Source organism: Cricetulus griseus, chromosome 4 (genome assembly GCF_003668045.3).
Source record: "Cricetulus griseus strain 17A/GY chromosome 4, alternate assembly CriGri-PICRH-1.0, whole genome shotgun sequence".
In the NCBI taxonomy this organism is placed as follows: Eukaryota; Metazoa; Chordata; class Mammalia; order Rodentia; family Cricetidae; genus Cricetulus; species Cricetulus griseus.
Window position 1 is genome coordinate 110,792,593 of NC_048597.1, and position 17,487 is coordinate 110,810,079.

General features: G+C 45.2%; 1 protein-coding gene across 3 annotated transcripts in view; it reads right to left on the reverse strand.

Moving 5' to 3' along the window:
• The window catches only part of Auts2 (activator of transcription and developmental regulator AUTS2), a 1,069,576-nt gene that overhangs the window by 85,553 nt on the left and 966,536 nt on the right, over positions 1-17,487 (reverse strand). For all 3 annotated transcript variants that reach the window (XM_035444351.1, XM_035444352.1, XM_035444350.1), the window contains exon 6: positions 4,411-4,462. In XM_035444351.1, coding sequence (XP_035300242.1) covers positions 4,411-4,462 — 52 coding nt within the window. The remainder of the gene's footprint in view (positions 1-4,410; positions 4,463-17,487) is intronic.

Sequence of the window (17,487 nt, forward strand, 5' to 3'; positions counted from 1 at the left end):
CATGTGCATAAACCCATACACAGATAAATAATTAATAAAAAGTAAATCCTAAAAGGGGAGAGGGCAGCCTGGTCTACAAAGTGAGTTGCAGGACAGCCAGGGCTGTTGTGCAGAGAAACCCTGTCTTGAAAAACCAAATATAATAATAATAATAATAATAATAATAATAATAATAATAATAATAATAATAAAATAGCCAGGCAGTGGTGTCATATGCTTTTGATCCCAGCACTGAGGAGGAAGAGGCAGGTGGATCTCTGTGAGTTTGAGGTCAGAGCAAGTTCCAGGACAGCCAGGACTATACAGCAAAACTGCCTCAAAAAAAAAAAAACAGTAATAAATATTTGCCATACTAAATCAACTAGAAAATTCCTTTGTGTGTGTCCCTGTGTGAGTGTGTCTAGTGTACTACACAGTACACTAGACGTGTTTGCATGTGCAGAAACTTAAAAGTTGATATCAGGTGTCTTCTTCAATCTCTATCCACCTTATTACTACTGTTGTGAGTGTGGACACTTTGGGGCACCTGTGGGGTGTCATGGCAAATATGTGAAGGTCAGAGGCCCTCTTTATGGGATTGGTTCTCTACTCCCAGCTTTACATGGGTTCAAAGCATTGAATTCAGATTGCTATACCTGAGTGGAAAGTGCCTATACCCACTGAGTCATCTCCCAGGTCTCTACCTTGGTGAGGTTTTTTTTTTGTTTTGTTGTTGGTTTTGTTGTTTGTTTGGTTTTGAGACAAGATTTCTTTGCCTGAAAGCTACCAAGTAGGCTAGACTGGCTAGCCAGTGAGCCCCAAGGATCTTCCTGCCTCTGCCTCTCCACTGCTGGGATTGAAGGAGTTGGCCACCATAACTGGCTTTTAATGAAGGCTCTGGAGATTCAAATTGAGGTCCTCATGCTTGCAAGGCAAGAACATTACCTAGAGAGCCATCTCCCCTGCTCATGGAAGCTTCCTGTTAAGCACAACATGCCCCAGAAGCTGGGGAGTTGCAGTGCCTATTGCTCCCATAGCTGTTCAGCTCACAACACAGGGGCAATAAGTAAGTCAATCTCTGCTTCTGTCTCAGTGGGAAAACTCATTTTTCCTTTGGCAGATGGTTGAATCCCAAAGACAGAAGGATTCATAAAATTCACATGAACATCCTGTAAACATTTAAACACATTGAGATTAGATAAGGCAACCATGACCTTGATTAAAGTTGAGCTATTTTTTTTTAAGTCTACAGCGATAATCCTTCCAATTTGCAGGCTCAGACTCCATGCCTTTCTTGAAAGGTTCCCCTTCTCATTGAGTATGCTGTGTATATGAGCAAGCACACGCCACCTGATTAACTTATTGTAAGACTGGAAATGAAAGGCATCAAAAGAAACATTTTGGAACACCTATTCGGGTCTTACTCCACTGAATTGGCCTGAGTCTACAACATGGGAACATTTAAATAAAGATCAATTGGTAAGTTACAGAAAACATATTCATCATACCCGACTGTTCCAATCCATGTCCCTTGCCAATTAACTGTTTTATCCCAACTGGAGATGCTGGCCCAGAACTAGATTTGTGTAGGATTGAAAATTCTGACCTGCAGAGGCTAAATGGCTTGTTCAAGCTCACAAGCAGAGGGATGGACTTGAGCCAGGGCCCCTTGCTGTTACAGCCTGGGGCTCTGTCTCCAAGCTGAGCAAGCCAACACCAAAGCTGCCAATTCCCTAGTCCCTGGCCCAATCAGCTTGTGAGCTTATCACTGCCCTCAAACAGTGAAATTTTATGAACCAAATCTACACACCCACCAGACCACCAGGCTTGGAGGCATAACCTTCCCAGCTAAGCCTGCTACTCTGAGACCAGAAAGCTGCCAGGCTTCGGTGAGGGAAAGGGGGTGATATGTGGCTTTGAACACCTGGCTCTGAAGGATGCCAATGTGAGACTCCCTAAAGCTCTTGTTAAAATTGTTCAGTGAGAGAAGGCCTTTAAGAATGTCACAACTGTGTCTGTGTCTGCTACCTGGCTTAAACCTGTCCTTTCTGACAAAGCTTTAAAAGTGTGTGTGTGTGTGTGTGTGTGTGTGTGTGTGTGTGTGTGTGTGTACTGTTTTATACACACATACATATAATATGCACACTGACTGACATTTTAGGCAAGCCAGCTTCTCAGATTTACTTGAACCTGATATAAGAGAAGATGACAGCTCAAGGACCTGTCAACCATGTATCTAGTAAGCACTGCTGCTACTACCAGGAGTAAAGACAAACACCAAACCACACTTCCCTAGTGAGGCTTGCTGCACGAGTTACTGATATCAATGATGTGCAATGATTTTTTTAAATTTTTTTCCTTTTAAGGTAGTTTTTTCTGATGTTTGGCAGTTTTGAAAACTATGCTGATGTTGTCTGAGATCACCAGCATCACTCAAGCTCCTTCTCCAGGGAGGAAGGGCTGTGAGTACCAGGCAGTCTACTGCTTCAGCAGCACCTGTACTTGTACACCTATTGAGGCTCTTGTCATTCATGCTGCCAATGGGAATTAGCATAAGGCATTAAGGGGAAACTCCAGGGGAGGAAAGAAAGGCCATTTGGATGGAAATAAGGGGCAAAGGAATAATCTGTCATCAACTAAAATGCTTATTTGTGTATTTTCCCAAGCAAAGCTTAGGAGAAAAGCCTGTGTTGATTTTAGTATACACAAAGAAACCTTAATCCTTTCAAGGCAACTGAAATCACCCCTCACTAGTCTCAGAAAAGCAGCTCAGAAGAAAGGCACCCGGTCAGGGGCATGACTGTTCACTGCCAAATAGACGCCACACATCACTCAGTGTAAGTAAACAAAAATAAGAATGTGGGAAGTGTTGGATTGGAAGCCCAAGGGTGGGAGTGGGATGGGAAAAAGAGAGAGGAGACATTAAGGAGAGAGAGAAGGGGCTCTTCAGCCATCAGCCTGTCTTCCTCCTCTTCCTAAAGTTGCAATTAGAGGCAAACACAGAGCCAGCTTAGAAAGGGCCATAGCAACTTAACACAAGAAAGACACCATCCCAGGTGACTGGAGACTTGTGTGCTGGGGTTGGGAAGGTCAGAGAGTCATAGAAACTGCTTTGGGTAGTAACCTGCCTGCCACAATTTTCCCTCCTTTTTTATCAAGACACCTCTTCCAAAGTCCACTACTTCTTTCCTCCCAATATCAGGATCAGAAACAACCACATAGTCCTGCCCTGGAGGGGGATGAGCTGTCAAGCATCCACATCAGCTTTTACTGGGTATTTAGCATTAAGGATAACAAATTTATACAAACTTCTCAGGCCATTAAATATGATGAGATATAAAGCTGGAATCGTACCATACAATTAAATGCAAGCTCATATTCAACATGACATTAATTCTGGGAGTCCCAGCAAACTTACAAGCACACAAGACTCCAGGGGACAACTTTAAATATAATGTACCATTTAAAAACCAAGCTAGATTCGATTTTAAAATAATAGAAGAGTACAAAATAACTGTACACAGAAACATCTTACTAACTAGTGAGCAAAAAGAATAAAAATTAAAAAAGTTTCTAAATGAAATAAACTGCTGAAATGGTCTCCAATTTTGCCCCATGGGCACCTAAATCCTGATCCAGTGCTGGTATAGTGATCCCAAGCATTCTTAGTGGAACAGAGGTTGCCACAGGCCAGCATATCTTTATTTAGCAATTCTCCTGCAAGTCCTGAAGCCAGGTTCTACGGTGGGAACGGGGAGGTGGGTTGGCATCATTTGTATCTTTCAGATTACACACCTTTAAAGCCAGTGCATGGAGACTCCCCTAAATTTCACTGTGTCTAGTGACACTTCTGCAAATGAAGACTTCTGAAAAACCTTCCAGCAGTTACTTAGAGTGAGCCTTCCCCGAATATACCTCAGCATCATTAGCCTCTCTTACTCTATAGACTGAGGTTTGGAAGAAATAAATGGGGAACTGTGTATTTAAATTCTGCCCTCTTGCACATTTATTAACTTTACAGAGAGCCCAGAGCAGAAAGAAAGGTTGGCTTATGGCTATAATGCCATGAATAGTAAATACCCCACTGATTATTACCGTCTGAGGTACACATATACTATTTATAGTGCTCCTACTGCCGGGAAGTTGATAACCAACAATCAAGACATTATAAAAACATTTTTCTCTATTGCAGCTGCCTACATGAAATTAACACCACCGATCAATTTAAACAAGGAGCCAGTAAATTCTTTCAAAGTGAACTTTTTCTCCCTCATCTCTCAAAAACATCCAGATTCCACAAGCAAAAGCACAAAATGTGAAGACAAAAAGACCACATGGATTTTCCTTGTCTCTGTCTTCTTGGACAATGACAATGCGAGGCATATTTATTTTAAAGCAATCATTTAGAATAATAAAAAAGAGGGATCTTACCTTTGTTTACAAGAACAGTGTTGAAAAGTTTTTCAGAGCTAGCATCTGATGCCTGAAAAACAAGAAGGAATTAAGACTGTCAGTGACGACCATCACCCACAGCATCAAGGTTGCTATGATTTTCAATCTATTGGCAATATTTTAGGAAAATATAGTAAGAGTCAGTAATTTCCCCAAGTCCTCCATAAGGTGGTGCTGGTTGACTGTTGGAGAAAGGCCTGCACTGCAGCTATTTATTGGGGGAAAGAAGAAAAAAAAATCTGATTTCCAAAATGTGTCCTTATTAGACATATTATCTGTGCAAAACATATTTCTATGAAATGGTCCACAAGGCAATTTAGTTCATTCACAAATGATTTTCCAATTCCGTTGACAGATCATTATTTTGGAAATGGCTATTTTTTTTTTGCTACCAGATTTTCTGTTTTTTTTTTTTTCATTTTCTTCCACAAATCATAAATGTATATTTTTGGACATTAAGCCTTTCTTCACTAAAGGGTCAACCAGCATACCCCAAATTAATTTGTTTTAAAGATGTATTTGATGACCCCGATGTTCAGGGTTTCTCACAGTAACCAGGCCAACGTCAGTGTTTCAGATGAGGGCTGAGCCTACTGAAAACCTGGCTACCATGCCACCAGGATTACTTCCTTTTCATGTTTTTCAGAGATCATGTCTGCTAATTATTATACTGGCATGAGGGAAGTTAATAGCCTGTTCAAATAGCAAAACTGAAGTCAATTTACATCATACACTAATGTTCTGAGACATAAGCAGTGAGTCCTTTTCTCGAAAGAGAAAATATGGACGATTTACTGCTCATTTTTAGGACTTAGAAAAAAAGGTAAAATTAAGCAAGCTCACCCTGCTGATTTGAGGACACCTCTTTGAAATGTCAGTGGTCAACCTACATTCATACTGGGTTTAATCTGTAACCCTTATGAGAAAACTATCTTTCATGTTTTATACAGAAATGAATAAATTTGATAAAGTAAGGCACAGGATGCTCCATAAATACAGGAGAAAGAAATATGAGAATTGGGGTGAGAGAGTGTGGGCTGGCTTTGGGGGACAAAGAAGATATTCTATGTAGTCTTTCAATGCTACATTGACGGAGATAAAATATTTCTGTGTATAACCGAAGGAAATGTTCCAGTTCACAAGGCCAGGGATATAAAAAGACCTAGCCTATTTTTATTATGGCTGGTTCTCATTTATTTTAATTCTAATTTTCCTTCTACAGGGGTGGGTTCTGAGGATTAATAGGATCAAGGGCAAAAATGTACAAAATAAGTATTCAATTGCATTCACTTGTGAAAAACCCTACAGAGATCACACACACACACACACACACACACACACACACACACACACACACACACTTTTGAAGAAAGAACAGGATACACACATAGCTTTCCTGACATAGTAAGAAACACTAAACAAAATTGTATTATGTTATAGCAGCATTTCATAAAAGTGAGCCACAAAGAAAGTCTTGTGAAGGGTAGTCAGCATCAAATAGTCCAAGCATATTAAGTTACCAAGCCCCAGCGATGTGCATGACATCCACAGAGATGTGAGAATGTGACAAAGCATGTAACGTTTCGGCTGCACTCGAAGTGTTACTATACCCAAGTACTAATGAGATTTCCACACTTGTGAGTTCTGCAGTTTAAAATTCAGCAATTTGAAGAGTTTGCACCATCCTTAAAATGCTGTTAATTGCTCTTAGAATGGTCATTAACAAGTCATGGCTTCAAAGCTAAAATGGAGTTTATTTTTTTAAAGGAAAACAAAAAACTATAGACACGCACACACAAGCAATACCCTGTGTCTTCAATTATTTTACAGAACTAAAATAACACTTGAAAAAAATGGGGATTTTCTAATACAGTGAGTCTAGTGGACATAAGGAAATAGGTTTCTTTAATTAAAAAAAAAAATTACTGCTCTTCCAAAACGGCAAATCATAGTAACTAGAGGGAAGCAACTGGTTAAGGTTGCGGGTTTTTTCAGTTGCTGTAGATATGAGAGCCAGAAGCCGATTAGGCTGTAGGTGGCAGGTCCTGTGGTTTTGTCCCCTTTGTGAGCACTACTGGGCTCTGCGTATACTCTCAAATAGATAGCGAAGTGACCCTGAGGACCTGATGATGCTGTGACCAACAGTTATCAAGGAATCATGTCTGACGGGTATTCAAGATCTCAGAGCAATGCCTTCTTCTAATGGAAGCTTTTTGAGCCCTTCAATTTACTGATATCAGTCATAAAGTGCTGAATTGTCTCTTGTGCCTTGGGGTAAGCAGATGTCTCAAAAAGGCCTCCTCTGGAAAGGCAAAAACACCAAAGGTACATATGCCTCAGTGGCTTGATGAAAAAGAGTCCTTCTGGTCCCTCCTTCTCCCATGTAGCGGTGCGAACCACCTTCATGCAAATTCCTGGAGAGTCTCCCAGGCAAAGACTTGATGGGTGCAAATTCCACGTAGATCCTTCGACTTTATTCAAGTAACTTTCATCCACTTAACACTTTAAACATCATTTGTACAGGGTGGGTGTAATGGCTCAGCAGTGTTTTTGCCAAGCCTGCCGACCTCAGTTCGATCCCCCGCACCCACATAAAGGTGAAAGGAGATAACGGATTCCTGAAAGTTGTCCTCTGACCTCCTCATATACCCTCCACATACATAAGCATATGGTTTTTAATCGTTTGAACAAATCGCTGGGCTCCTTAATTGTGGAGACATTTTCATTTTGTTACTTTTAAAAGAAAAAAATAGTACATTTCCCTCTATGACTTGGATCATTTCCCTAGCCAATTTTTGTTTTTCTTTTTAAATTAGCAACGACGCATGCAGGCGCATGAGTCTAGCGGCAAACGCACCGGGTGTCTTCCCTCGTCTCTCCGGTACCCTGTACCTTAAGCCGCACAGATTTTAATATATCGGGTGCCATCTCGTTTCCTCGTCTCGATTGACTTTGACGGGTTTTATACACTTAGAGGCTGTGTCTAGAATTCCCAGAGAAACAAGCTCTTTGAGGCATTTTACGGGATGGTGGATGGGTGTTATTTGCCTTTTATATCAATACTTTCTATGCCCTAGAAGCTGTAGCTGATGTGGATCGAAAAGTTAAGTCAAGCAAATTGACTAATGAGGAAAACACATAAAAATAAAGAAATAAAAACCTCCGGTGCACAAGGGTGGGGTCCCAGACGTCTGGAGCTGCACCCGGATCCCCTTAAAACTCGGGTCGCCGAGGTGGCTCTCAAAAGCCGCACCAGCAGGAGAAAGGACTTCGGGAGCAGCAAAGACAATCCTCTTGGAAACTTAAGCGCGGGTGAGTTCTTGCACCAGTCAGCTCTCCTTTCCCTTCCCTGGGCTCCGCGTGCGCACAAGCAGGAGGGCGGGGACCCGGAGATCAGTGTAGGGACAGTGACCCGTCAGCAGGCAGCACCACGCCAGGGAGCTCTTCCTAGCCCAAGCGGGAGCAGGGATCCCAGCTTGGAATCTAGTGGGTCTCCTCGGGGAACCATGGGCCCCCTCCCGGAGGTGGGATCGTCTCTATCCGCCAGGGCTTCCCGGGCAGGCGCTCGTGGCTCACCGTCCGAGCCCAGCGGGTGCAGGGAGCCAGGAAAGTACAAAGGGGAGCGGGGGAGGGGTGAGGGAGGGAGGCCGGGCCCGCCAGACGCCAGCAGCCCGCCCCTGTTACCACCCTGGCCCGGCTACGGCCGCAACAAAAGACCCCTCGACCCCTGCCTCCACCCCCGCAACCGCGGGCGGGGGACGATTGAGCCACCCCACTCCACCCCCCAGGGGTGGGGGGGGGTACAACATTACCTGGTCTCCAGGGGTTCCACGCTCTTGTCAAACCCAAGTTCATGGTTTGGGTCCTCTGCCGGGTTCCCTCCGGGTCGATCACCACACACCACCCGGAGAGAGCAACCAAAACCCACAGCAGAGAAAACGCCCAACTCCAGCCGGCCCGGCTAGGTCCGCAAGTCTGTGTGTTTTGCTAATTCCTCTCCAAAGTCTCAAAGCCGAGGCACGCGAACCAAATCCGAACCGGAGCCGCAAAAGCAGCGGCGGCGGCAGTCGCAGCAACAGCAACACTCCGCTCCTCCGTGGCAGCCGGGAGTCAGCACCGCGCGCGCACATCCAACGCAGCCAAGTCCAGGGCGGGTGGCGGGGAGATGGGGAGGGGGCCCGGCCCGCGCGCTCTCTCGGTGGCTTCTGCGGGGCGCGCGGGGCACCGGCTGGCTCAGACCAAGGGCTCAACTTGGTGCGCCCCGGGGACCTGGCAGAGCTGAAGAGCAGCGGCCCGGGAGCCGCCGCCGCGGCGCGCGTAGCTAAGATCGAGGCGGCTGCGGCGGCGACAGGACAAAGGAGACCATGTGCGGAGGGAGGGAGGAGGGAGAGGGAGGAGGAGGAGGAGGAGGGCGTACGGCGGCAGCGGCGAAAGCTGCTCCCCGGCGGCTGCCTCGGGCTCCCCGACAGCGGGTGCCGCCTGCACGGCAGCGCCGCGGGCTGATCTGATGGGTCCTGAGCCCCGCCGCGGCTTGGCACCCAGGCGCTCCGGGAGTGGCGATCGGCCGCGGGTGTCGCCCGCGTGTAGTACAGAAAGCTGTGGTTGAAGCTGCTGCGGGGCGCGGGACTAGCTCCGCTCCGGCCTGCCTCTCCCGCCTGTTCCCGGCTCAAGTGAACTCCATCGGCAGCACGCCGCCTGCGCCACCGGCTACCCGGGGCTGGATCGTAGCAGGGAAAGGGCTCCCTGGTGGCGACGCGGGGACACCCCTTCCCCCGCCCTTGCTCTGGCGCTCTGGACTTCGCTCCCCGGATTGTACCGCGCGCCTTACTCCAGGCGCTCGCGGCTCTCGGAGCGGGACTTCTCGGCGCGCCCAGCCGGAGCCGCCAGCCGGTGCCACCGCCCCTCCTCCGTCCCGCCCCGCGCGCCCCGCCCCTCGCCGCCCCTCCTCTCCGCCCTGGCGCCCGGTCGGCCCCGCGGGGGCGCAGTCCCTGGGTGCGACACTGACAGCTGTGGCTCCCACTACAACCCGCCTCCGGTGGCGGATCGGGCCCCTGGCCCCCATGGCGCCTTTCTCCGCGGGAAGGAACTATGAAGCTCCGCTCCCTTGGCAGTTAACCGCTTCCGAGATTTGCGTTAAACCAAGGAAAGGCTACTAGGCCCGCAGCCTGGGGTTGAATTGCATCTAGGCCAGTCGCAAAAGCAAAGAGCAGGTTCTGAAAAGGGAATGGACGTCCAGGGGGGTAGATCGTAGGTACACAGTAGGGCACATAGTAGGTGCCCAATACAAAGTAATCATTTCATTGTTAGATACGGAGGGGGAGGGGATCAGAGTCCAGAACAAAAAGGTTTTGATCTAACCTCCACCCCACATATCACAGACCTAGCAGTGTTAGGTTTCACAAAGTGGCCACTTAGACATCTTTCCCGCCGCACAATTGCTCAAACTAGACGATTTGTGTACACATTCGCACCCACCAAGTGGTGTCTGATGCTTCCCTTTCGCCCAGCAAACAGAGGAAAAGCCATGGCAATGCTTCATTCTGTAGGTAGCAACGGTGTCACATATCACCACCCTGTCCCCTGGAGCCCAGCTAAGCACCCCAGAAGGGAGATGGATGGATGGATGGATGGATGGATGGGTGGATGGATGGATGATCATTAATGGGGCCCTCAGCCATTTGAGCACTAACCTTCCACCGGTACACCCAGCCCTTCTCTTTATTTTAATTATGTGTAACACTCTCCTCTCCCTCCCTCCCCCCCTCTCTCTTCCTCCCTCCCTCTCCCCACCCCACTGTGTGTGTGTGTGTGTGTGTGCGCGCGCGCGCGCGCGCGCGCGCGCGCGTGCGCGCTACCTGTGTCCCAGTCCCCCTGGAGGCCAGGTCCCCTAAAGCTGCCAGTGACCTGACTTGGGTGCTGGGTACCAAACCCCAGCAAGAACAGCAAGCACTCTTAACTAGTGAGCCATCTCTCCACCTCCCAGCAAGATTGTTCCTAAGATTTCAACATCCTTCTTTATTCCCCCGTTATGACATCAGTGGCCCTGTGAAGGAAGAGAGCCATGTCAGGGGGACAAAATGAATCGAATGCATTTGTAGCTTTGATTCCAATCCTGCAGTTTGGTGAGGTCTCTCCTTGGACCAAAATTCAAGGAGTTCAAACCAAAGACTGCAGTCAAGAGGGGCCTGAGCTGCAGCATTGACCATGGGTGGAAAGTCATTGAGAAAGTCCAGTTCCCTCAAATGCCACTGTGACCCAGGAAAAGTGACTAGAGAAGAAAAAAGATGGACAAAGGACAGGGATCCTCCAGAAAGATTGTTCCACAGAGATGCCATTAAAGGGGCTTTACGAATGATGCCCACGGCCAGGTGGTGGTGGCGCATGCCTTTAGTCCCAGCACTCAGGAGGCAGGGGCAGATGGATCTCTGTGAGTTCAAGACCAGCCTGATCTAAAAGAGCAAGTTCCAGGACAGCTTCCAAAGCCACAAAGAAACCCTGTCTCAAAACAAAACAAAACAAAACAAAAACAAACAAACAAAAAGAATGATGCCCACATCTCTACATCACAGTACTGAATGCTTGTAATCCCAGAACTTGAGAGTCACGAACGGAGGCTAGTGAATTCCAGAATGGTCTGGGCCACATGGAGAAACCCTGTCTTAATAAAAATGAATCAATAAAGTAATAATAAGATGTACATGTCACATCTTTTTAAAGTTACTTCACCACCACGGATGCTATGGAACTCAATAAATTTAATAAATGATTAAATAAATAGAAAGACATTTTCAAAGGGGCCAGCAAGATGGCTCAGCATTGTGAATGCTTTTGCTACCAAACCTGACAACTAGAATTTGATACCTGGGACTCACATAGTATAAACAGAGAACTGATTCCTGCAAGTCATCCTCTGACCTCTACATGGACACATAAAATAATTGGACAAATGTAATAAAAAATGTTTAAACTTTTCAAAGAAGAAATGGGGGTGGGTGCTGCATAGTAACACATTCTGTCATTTTAATAAAATTAATTTTGGAAATACGAGGTCTTTGAGCTTTACCTTTCTGGGAAATGGCAGCAATATGAAGTTTGTGGGAAATGAGCTTAACTATCCACACTTTGAGGAAAGATGACGTGTAGCTCTAGCAGGCCTGAAACTCTCCATGTAGCTAACGATGACCCTGAACTCACAATCTTCTTCTACAGCTCTGAAATTCAGTCCCTTCCCAATCTTCCTAATTGGGCATCCATCTCATTTTGTTTTATTGAGACAGTATCTCACTATGTAGCCCAAGCAGATTTCTGCTTCAGCTGGCCATCTCCCTGCCTCCTTCTTTCCCAGTGCTGGGATTACAGACATGTACCACTACACCAGGCCCTATTTTGGAAGATTTCTAGTCCAACGCTGGAAACCATCACGCCTTTTACATTTCAGTGGCTTAATATACTAAACATTTTTGGCTGCCTCATATCACTTTCAGACTCTGAGCTAAATCTAAAAACAGCAAGTCTTGGAAAGAGGTGATTCTACTAACCATCAATCAGTAAGAACACAGACTCAAGCTGAGGTGGGAGGATTAGAAGTTCTGAGCCAGCCTGGGCTACATAAGACCAACCAAACACAATCAAGCATGGACTCAAATGTCTTTTTACTGTTAATTATTTTAGGAGCTTCTGTGAGATATGACCAAAGTGGGAGAGGAGTCATTCTTTTCAGTGGTGTGGCCTCTGGCAAGTTGTCCATGTTTCAGTACATAATTGCATCTGTGCTCATGTAGCCAGCCATGCTTAAACTCAGAAGAAGACACACACACACACACACACACACACACACACACACACACACACACTTTTTTAAGAGTCTCAAGTAGCCCAGGCTAGCCTCTTGACATAAAAGTAGGAAGGGGACTTGTTGGGAAGGAGGGGTTCAGTAGGATTGAGAGGGAATTCAGAGAGGGTAATGGAGGTGAACAAGACAAAAATGTATTATATATGTGTCTCTGTGTGTGAAATCCTCAAAAAGTAAAAAAAAAAAAAAAAAAAAAAAAAAAAAAAAAAAAAAAAAAAAAAAAAATTCCATGCTAAAAGAAAAGCCATCTTCCTCAAGTTCCAATATGTATCTAAAGTCAATTTTTTTAATGTGGAAATCTGAGGCAGAAGGATTATGAATTTGAGGCCAGCCTTTGTCACAACAACAACAACAAAATACAGTAATTCTAAATCCATCTAAAGGGTTAATATTTGACAATCTGAAATTCGGGACAATATTCAGTGGGCATTATAAGTTACCAGACTTAACTTGTCCATATTTATAGAAAACACTTCTTTAAAATTCCGGCCTTAGGTTGAATGTTTTGCATAGAGAAAGTTCCATTAATCTATTTGTATTTAGCCTTGGAAACAAAATGAGCTTGAAGCACTGCCCCAGAAGAGTAATGCCAGGAGGAAAGGAAAAGGAAGCCTTTACAGAAATCTATTCAAGCCTTTAGTTTTAAATCACTTAAGCAGTTTGAAAAGAGCATTGAAGGGAAATAACAATGCCGAAGCTCCTTCTGCAGCTAGCCTTGGGTAGATGCCATGTCGTCTGACTTTTCTTTCTTAATTTTCTTTTAAACTGGGTGGAAGAGGGCGGGATCTCCTGTATTCCAGGCTGGCCTTGAGCTTTCTATACAGCTGAGGATGATCTTAAACTGGGTGGATCTCCTGCTACCTCTCAAGAGCTAGGATTACAGGTTTGCCTCTACCCCCGGGTTCTGTGGCACTGAGGATCCAATCGAAACCTTCTGCATGTTGGCAAGCATTGTACCATTTGAAGCCCCAGTCCAGGACCTGCTTTTTGAACCAGGAGCCCCCTGCTCTTATGATGGTCAACCACGAGCCCTGGTGTGGGGAACAAAGCAAAGAAGCTACAAGATGCCAGGAGGCAGGTGCCTTCCCTTCTTACCTCAGTCTACCTTGTGTCCCTGCCAGTTTCTTTCACACTCTTCCTGGGTTCCAGGAACACCTTCCTTTCATATGCATGCCTGGTCTGCTTGAGCTGGCTCCCAGTCCCTCCACTAACACAGCATCAATCCCTTCTGAAGGAATGAATTTTGAAATGGAAGCTTCATGACTTGTCAGGCAGAAGGGAGGCTGCCCTGGCTCACATTCCCATTGCTGTAAAGCAAAAAACCTCCACTACTGTACGCCTCTGTCCCTACCATCGATCACGACTGTAACAAGAGGGAAGTAAATAAACGGAACTGTGTTAGTTTATAGTGCATACTATTGAGATGCAGGGGGAATAAATATTTTCCAAGTGTGGAAGTCAAGGAAAAGAATTTTACTTTCAAACTTCAGAGCTGACTATAAACTACTAAGGGGGAAAAGTATAAGAAAGGATATAAAATATATTTTACTTAACTACCAAATCTACATTAAAATATTAACATTCAGAGGCTGACACCAGAGAAGAAAAGCAGTGAAAACTAAAAATAAATTTCTTCTATACTCATGTCACCCAGTTGTCAGCAGATACCTCATCTGATTTGTTTATTATTTCTGTGTTGCTGGGGATGAAACCCTGGGTCTTGCATATGCATAGCAGGCAACCACTCTACTACAAACCACATTCCCAGCCTCTCACTGGCAGGTGCTCTACAGATGAGCCATCCTGGCCCCTCACTGGGGTACTCTAGACAAGAAAATAGGGTAGGTCAAGCAATAAACTATACAATATGGTGTCAACTTTAGTAGGAGCCCCTACTAAAGATACTGACATTCATACATGTGGTAGCATGTTTCTCAAAAACCTTTACCATGATGACATCATTTACATCATTGCTGAGATAACATTGTGGTTCCATAAAGTGTGACTATTACCTTCTGCACTCATCACTGCTCTACCATACACCTGTGCAGTCAGTCTCAGATTCTTACTCCCTGGCAAAACTTAGAAGTAAAAAATAAATTCTGGGACTGGAGAGATGATGTCTCAGAAGTTAAGAGAAACAGCTGCTCTTGAAGAGGATGGGAGAAGTTCCCAGTACTGTAACTCCAGCTCCAGGAGATGGTATGCCCTCTTCTGGCCTCTAAAGACACCTGCACTTACATGCACAGACCCAAACAGAGATACACACACACACACACACACACACACACACACACACACACACACACACACACACACACACTCACACACCAAAAAATAAAGCAAACCCTGAAAACATGTTTATTTTTTTAATCCAAGGTGGCCTCAAACACTCTATTACAGCCAGAATATCCTTCAACTCTTGGTCTTCCTGCCTTTACTTTCTGAGTGCTGGGATTACAGGCATGTACCACAGAGGTTCTTTGTAGCACAGGCTCTCTATGTATCCCGGACTGGTCTCCACTCAAGATCCTACTGCCTCTGCCTTCTGAGTGCTGGGATTACAGGTGTGCACAACACTCACTTCAAGATGAATTCTAATGTCTATAATCTAGAGAAGTTTCCAGATCTGAGAAGTATGGTAAACATGTCTTAGCCATATGAACACTGTAAGGACATTTGAGAGGTTTATTGTCCTCCTTAGTTTTAATTGTCAACTTGTTACAGTCTAGAGTCATTTGAGAGGAAAGCCTTCATTGAGGATTTGCCTAGATCAGCTTGGACTATGGTTATATCTGTAGAGAGATGTCTTGATTATTAGTTGATGACAGTGGGCATAGCCCTGAGGGATGCACTATCCCTAGGCAGGTAGTCCTGGGATGTGTAGCCAAACCAACTAAACATAACCTTGTGAGGCAGCCTGAAAACAAGCAAGTCAGTAAGCAGAATTCCTCCATGGCTCCCATCCTGAGTTACTGCCTGAATTTTCCTTGGTGATTGGTTATGATCTGGAAGGGCAAGCTAAAATAAACCCTTTCTTCCTCTAAGTTGCTTTTGGTTGGAGTGTTTGATCACAGCCACAGAAGACAAACGAGAACATTCACCTACCCTGGTTTTACAGATTGAGGAATGATTGACATCCTAAGAAATGGTAGCTGACTGAACACTGGTCCATCTTTCCTCCCACCTTCACTCAAAGGCTTGAGTAGCTTCCCTTGGAAACAAGTTACCTATAAGTATTCTTATATCTCCAGGGTGCTTGGTGTTCTACTCTTCTATCAGTGTGAATAAATGAAGCTTTTGTTTGAGGCTTCATGATTGAACACTTGCAGAAGCCCTAGCTAGGCAAGAACAATATAATTGCTTCCACTGTTTTGTTGAATTATACAGTTTCTGGAGTAGAAGAGGGAAGTTAAAACGTCACAAAATCCCCTTGGTGTAGATTTCCTAAAAACATTCTCATTTTTGGCTTCTCCCTTTTATTTTGGTTTTAGCTTTTATCTAGTGGGGGGGGGGATTCTTGAACAATTGCAACATATCCCCCATCTCTGGCTTTGTAGGTCAAGACCCATATTTTTTAAAACCACCTCTTCTTTGTCCTTTGTAACTGCCATTTACATATGTTGGTGGCACAAACTTCTTCTGATGCTCTGAGGGATACATTTTCTTTTTTTCTCTCTTCCTTTTTTGGGTATGTGCATGTGGTGTAAGTTGTGTGTGGGTGTATACGTGTGTATGGATATGTGTGAACATACATATGTGTCCATGTGTGAAGGCTAGAGGTCAATGCTTGGGTTTAAAGGCCCACCTGTAAACAGGTGCCACTGTGCCTGGCTCTAGTCTGTGGAGTCAATCATATGAGTATCAGTACTGCAATACACACATGCACAAACAGCCACCACCAGCATTTCCTTATCTTCTAATGTGTTCTATCTAAGACTGAGTGTATTCATATCAACATGCTAATAGGGAAATGATAACACCTCTCTGGCAACTAGAACCTGAAAGAATGAATATGTGATCTCAAACATAAACCACACTGTAAAAGCATTTCTGCACATGGCCAGCCATTTGGAATTTCACAAACTATAAAACAGATGAGTCTAAAAACACAACACAGGTAAGTTCTCCTGAAAATGATTACTAAGTAAAATGTGATTCCCAGAACCCAAACCTTGTCATAAATAATCCCGAATTTGCTAGCCACTTCCCCATGGGAAGGTAGTCCTGGCCTTTGAGCTAGACTTCTGTTTGTTTTGTCCAACAGAACATGAAAGAAGTGATGTGTTGGAAACCCCAGTCTTTGTATTAGGAAGGCCTGCAGTTTCTGTCTTTTCATGCTAGTCACCATATTGTAGGGAAGTCCCAGCAGACTCACACCAAAGAATACTGGGGCCTCAGGACCAGAGAAGTAACTGAGGGCTCAGTAACAACTTAGTTTTAGTGTGTGTGTGTGTGTGTGTGTGTGTGTGTGTGTGTGTGTGTGTGAGAGAGAGAGAGAGAGAGAGAGCGAGAGAGAGAGAGAGAGAGAGAGACAGAGAGAGACAGAGACAGAGAGAGAGAGAGAGAGAGAGAGAGAGAGAGAGAGAGAGTTTACATCAAAAGTTTATATGCCTGGCTTATTTTTACAAGCATTTTGGGAATCAGTCTCTGGTCCTCAAGCTTACATGGCATGTACTTTATGAGCACAGATGTAACCACAGGTCACTGGCAATCATCTTAGGAGCTGGGTGTGGTTCCTCAACCTCTAGTTGAATCTGGCTCCCCTGATGTCAGGTAGTTCCAGAAGAGCTTTGTCTTTACAGCTTGCAACATTGTATGCAAATAAATAACTTGTGCTTTAAGTTATTACATTTCTGTCTTGTTACAAAGCAATCAGCCGCTGAAGTAGCATCCTGGATATTTGCCAACTGGGAGAGGAAAGGTGAACACAGGCAGCCTTGGGCATCACTTTTGTAATCCATGTTTCTAACCCCTCACTGGAGGATTCTAGGCAGGGTCTCTACCTCTGAGACATGCCCTCAGCCTCTCACTGGGGGATTCTAGGCAGGTGCTCTACCACTGAACCACATCCCAGCCCCTCACTGGGAGATTCTATGTAGATGCTGTAAGACTGAGTCACACCGCAGCCCCTAGCTGGGGGATTCTAGGCAGATGCTCTACCACTGAGCCACACCCCAGCCCCTCACAGGGGGATTCTAGGT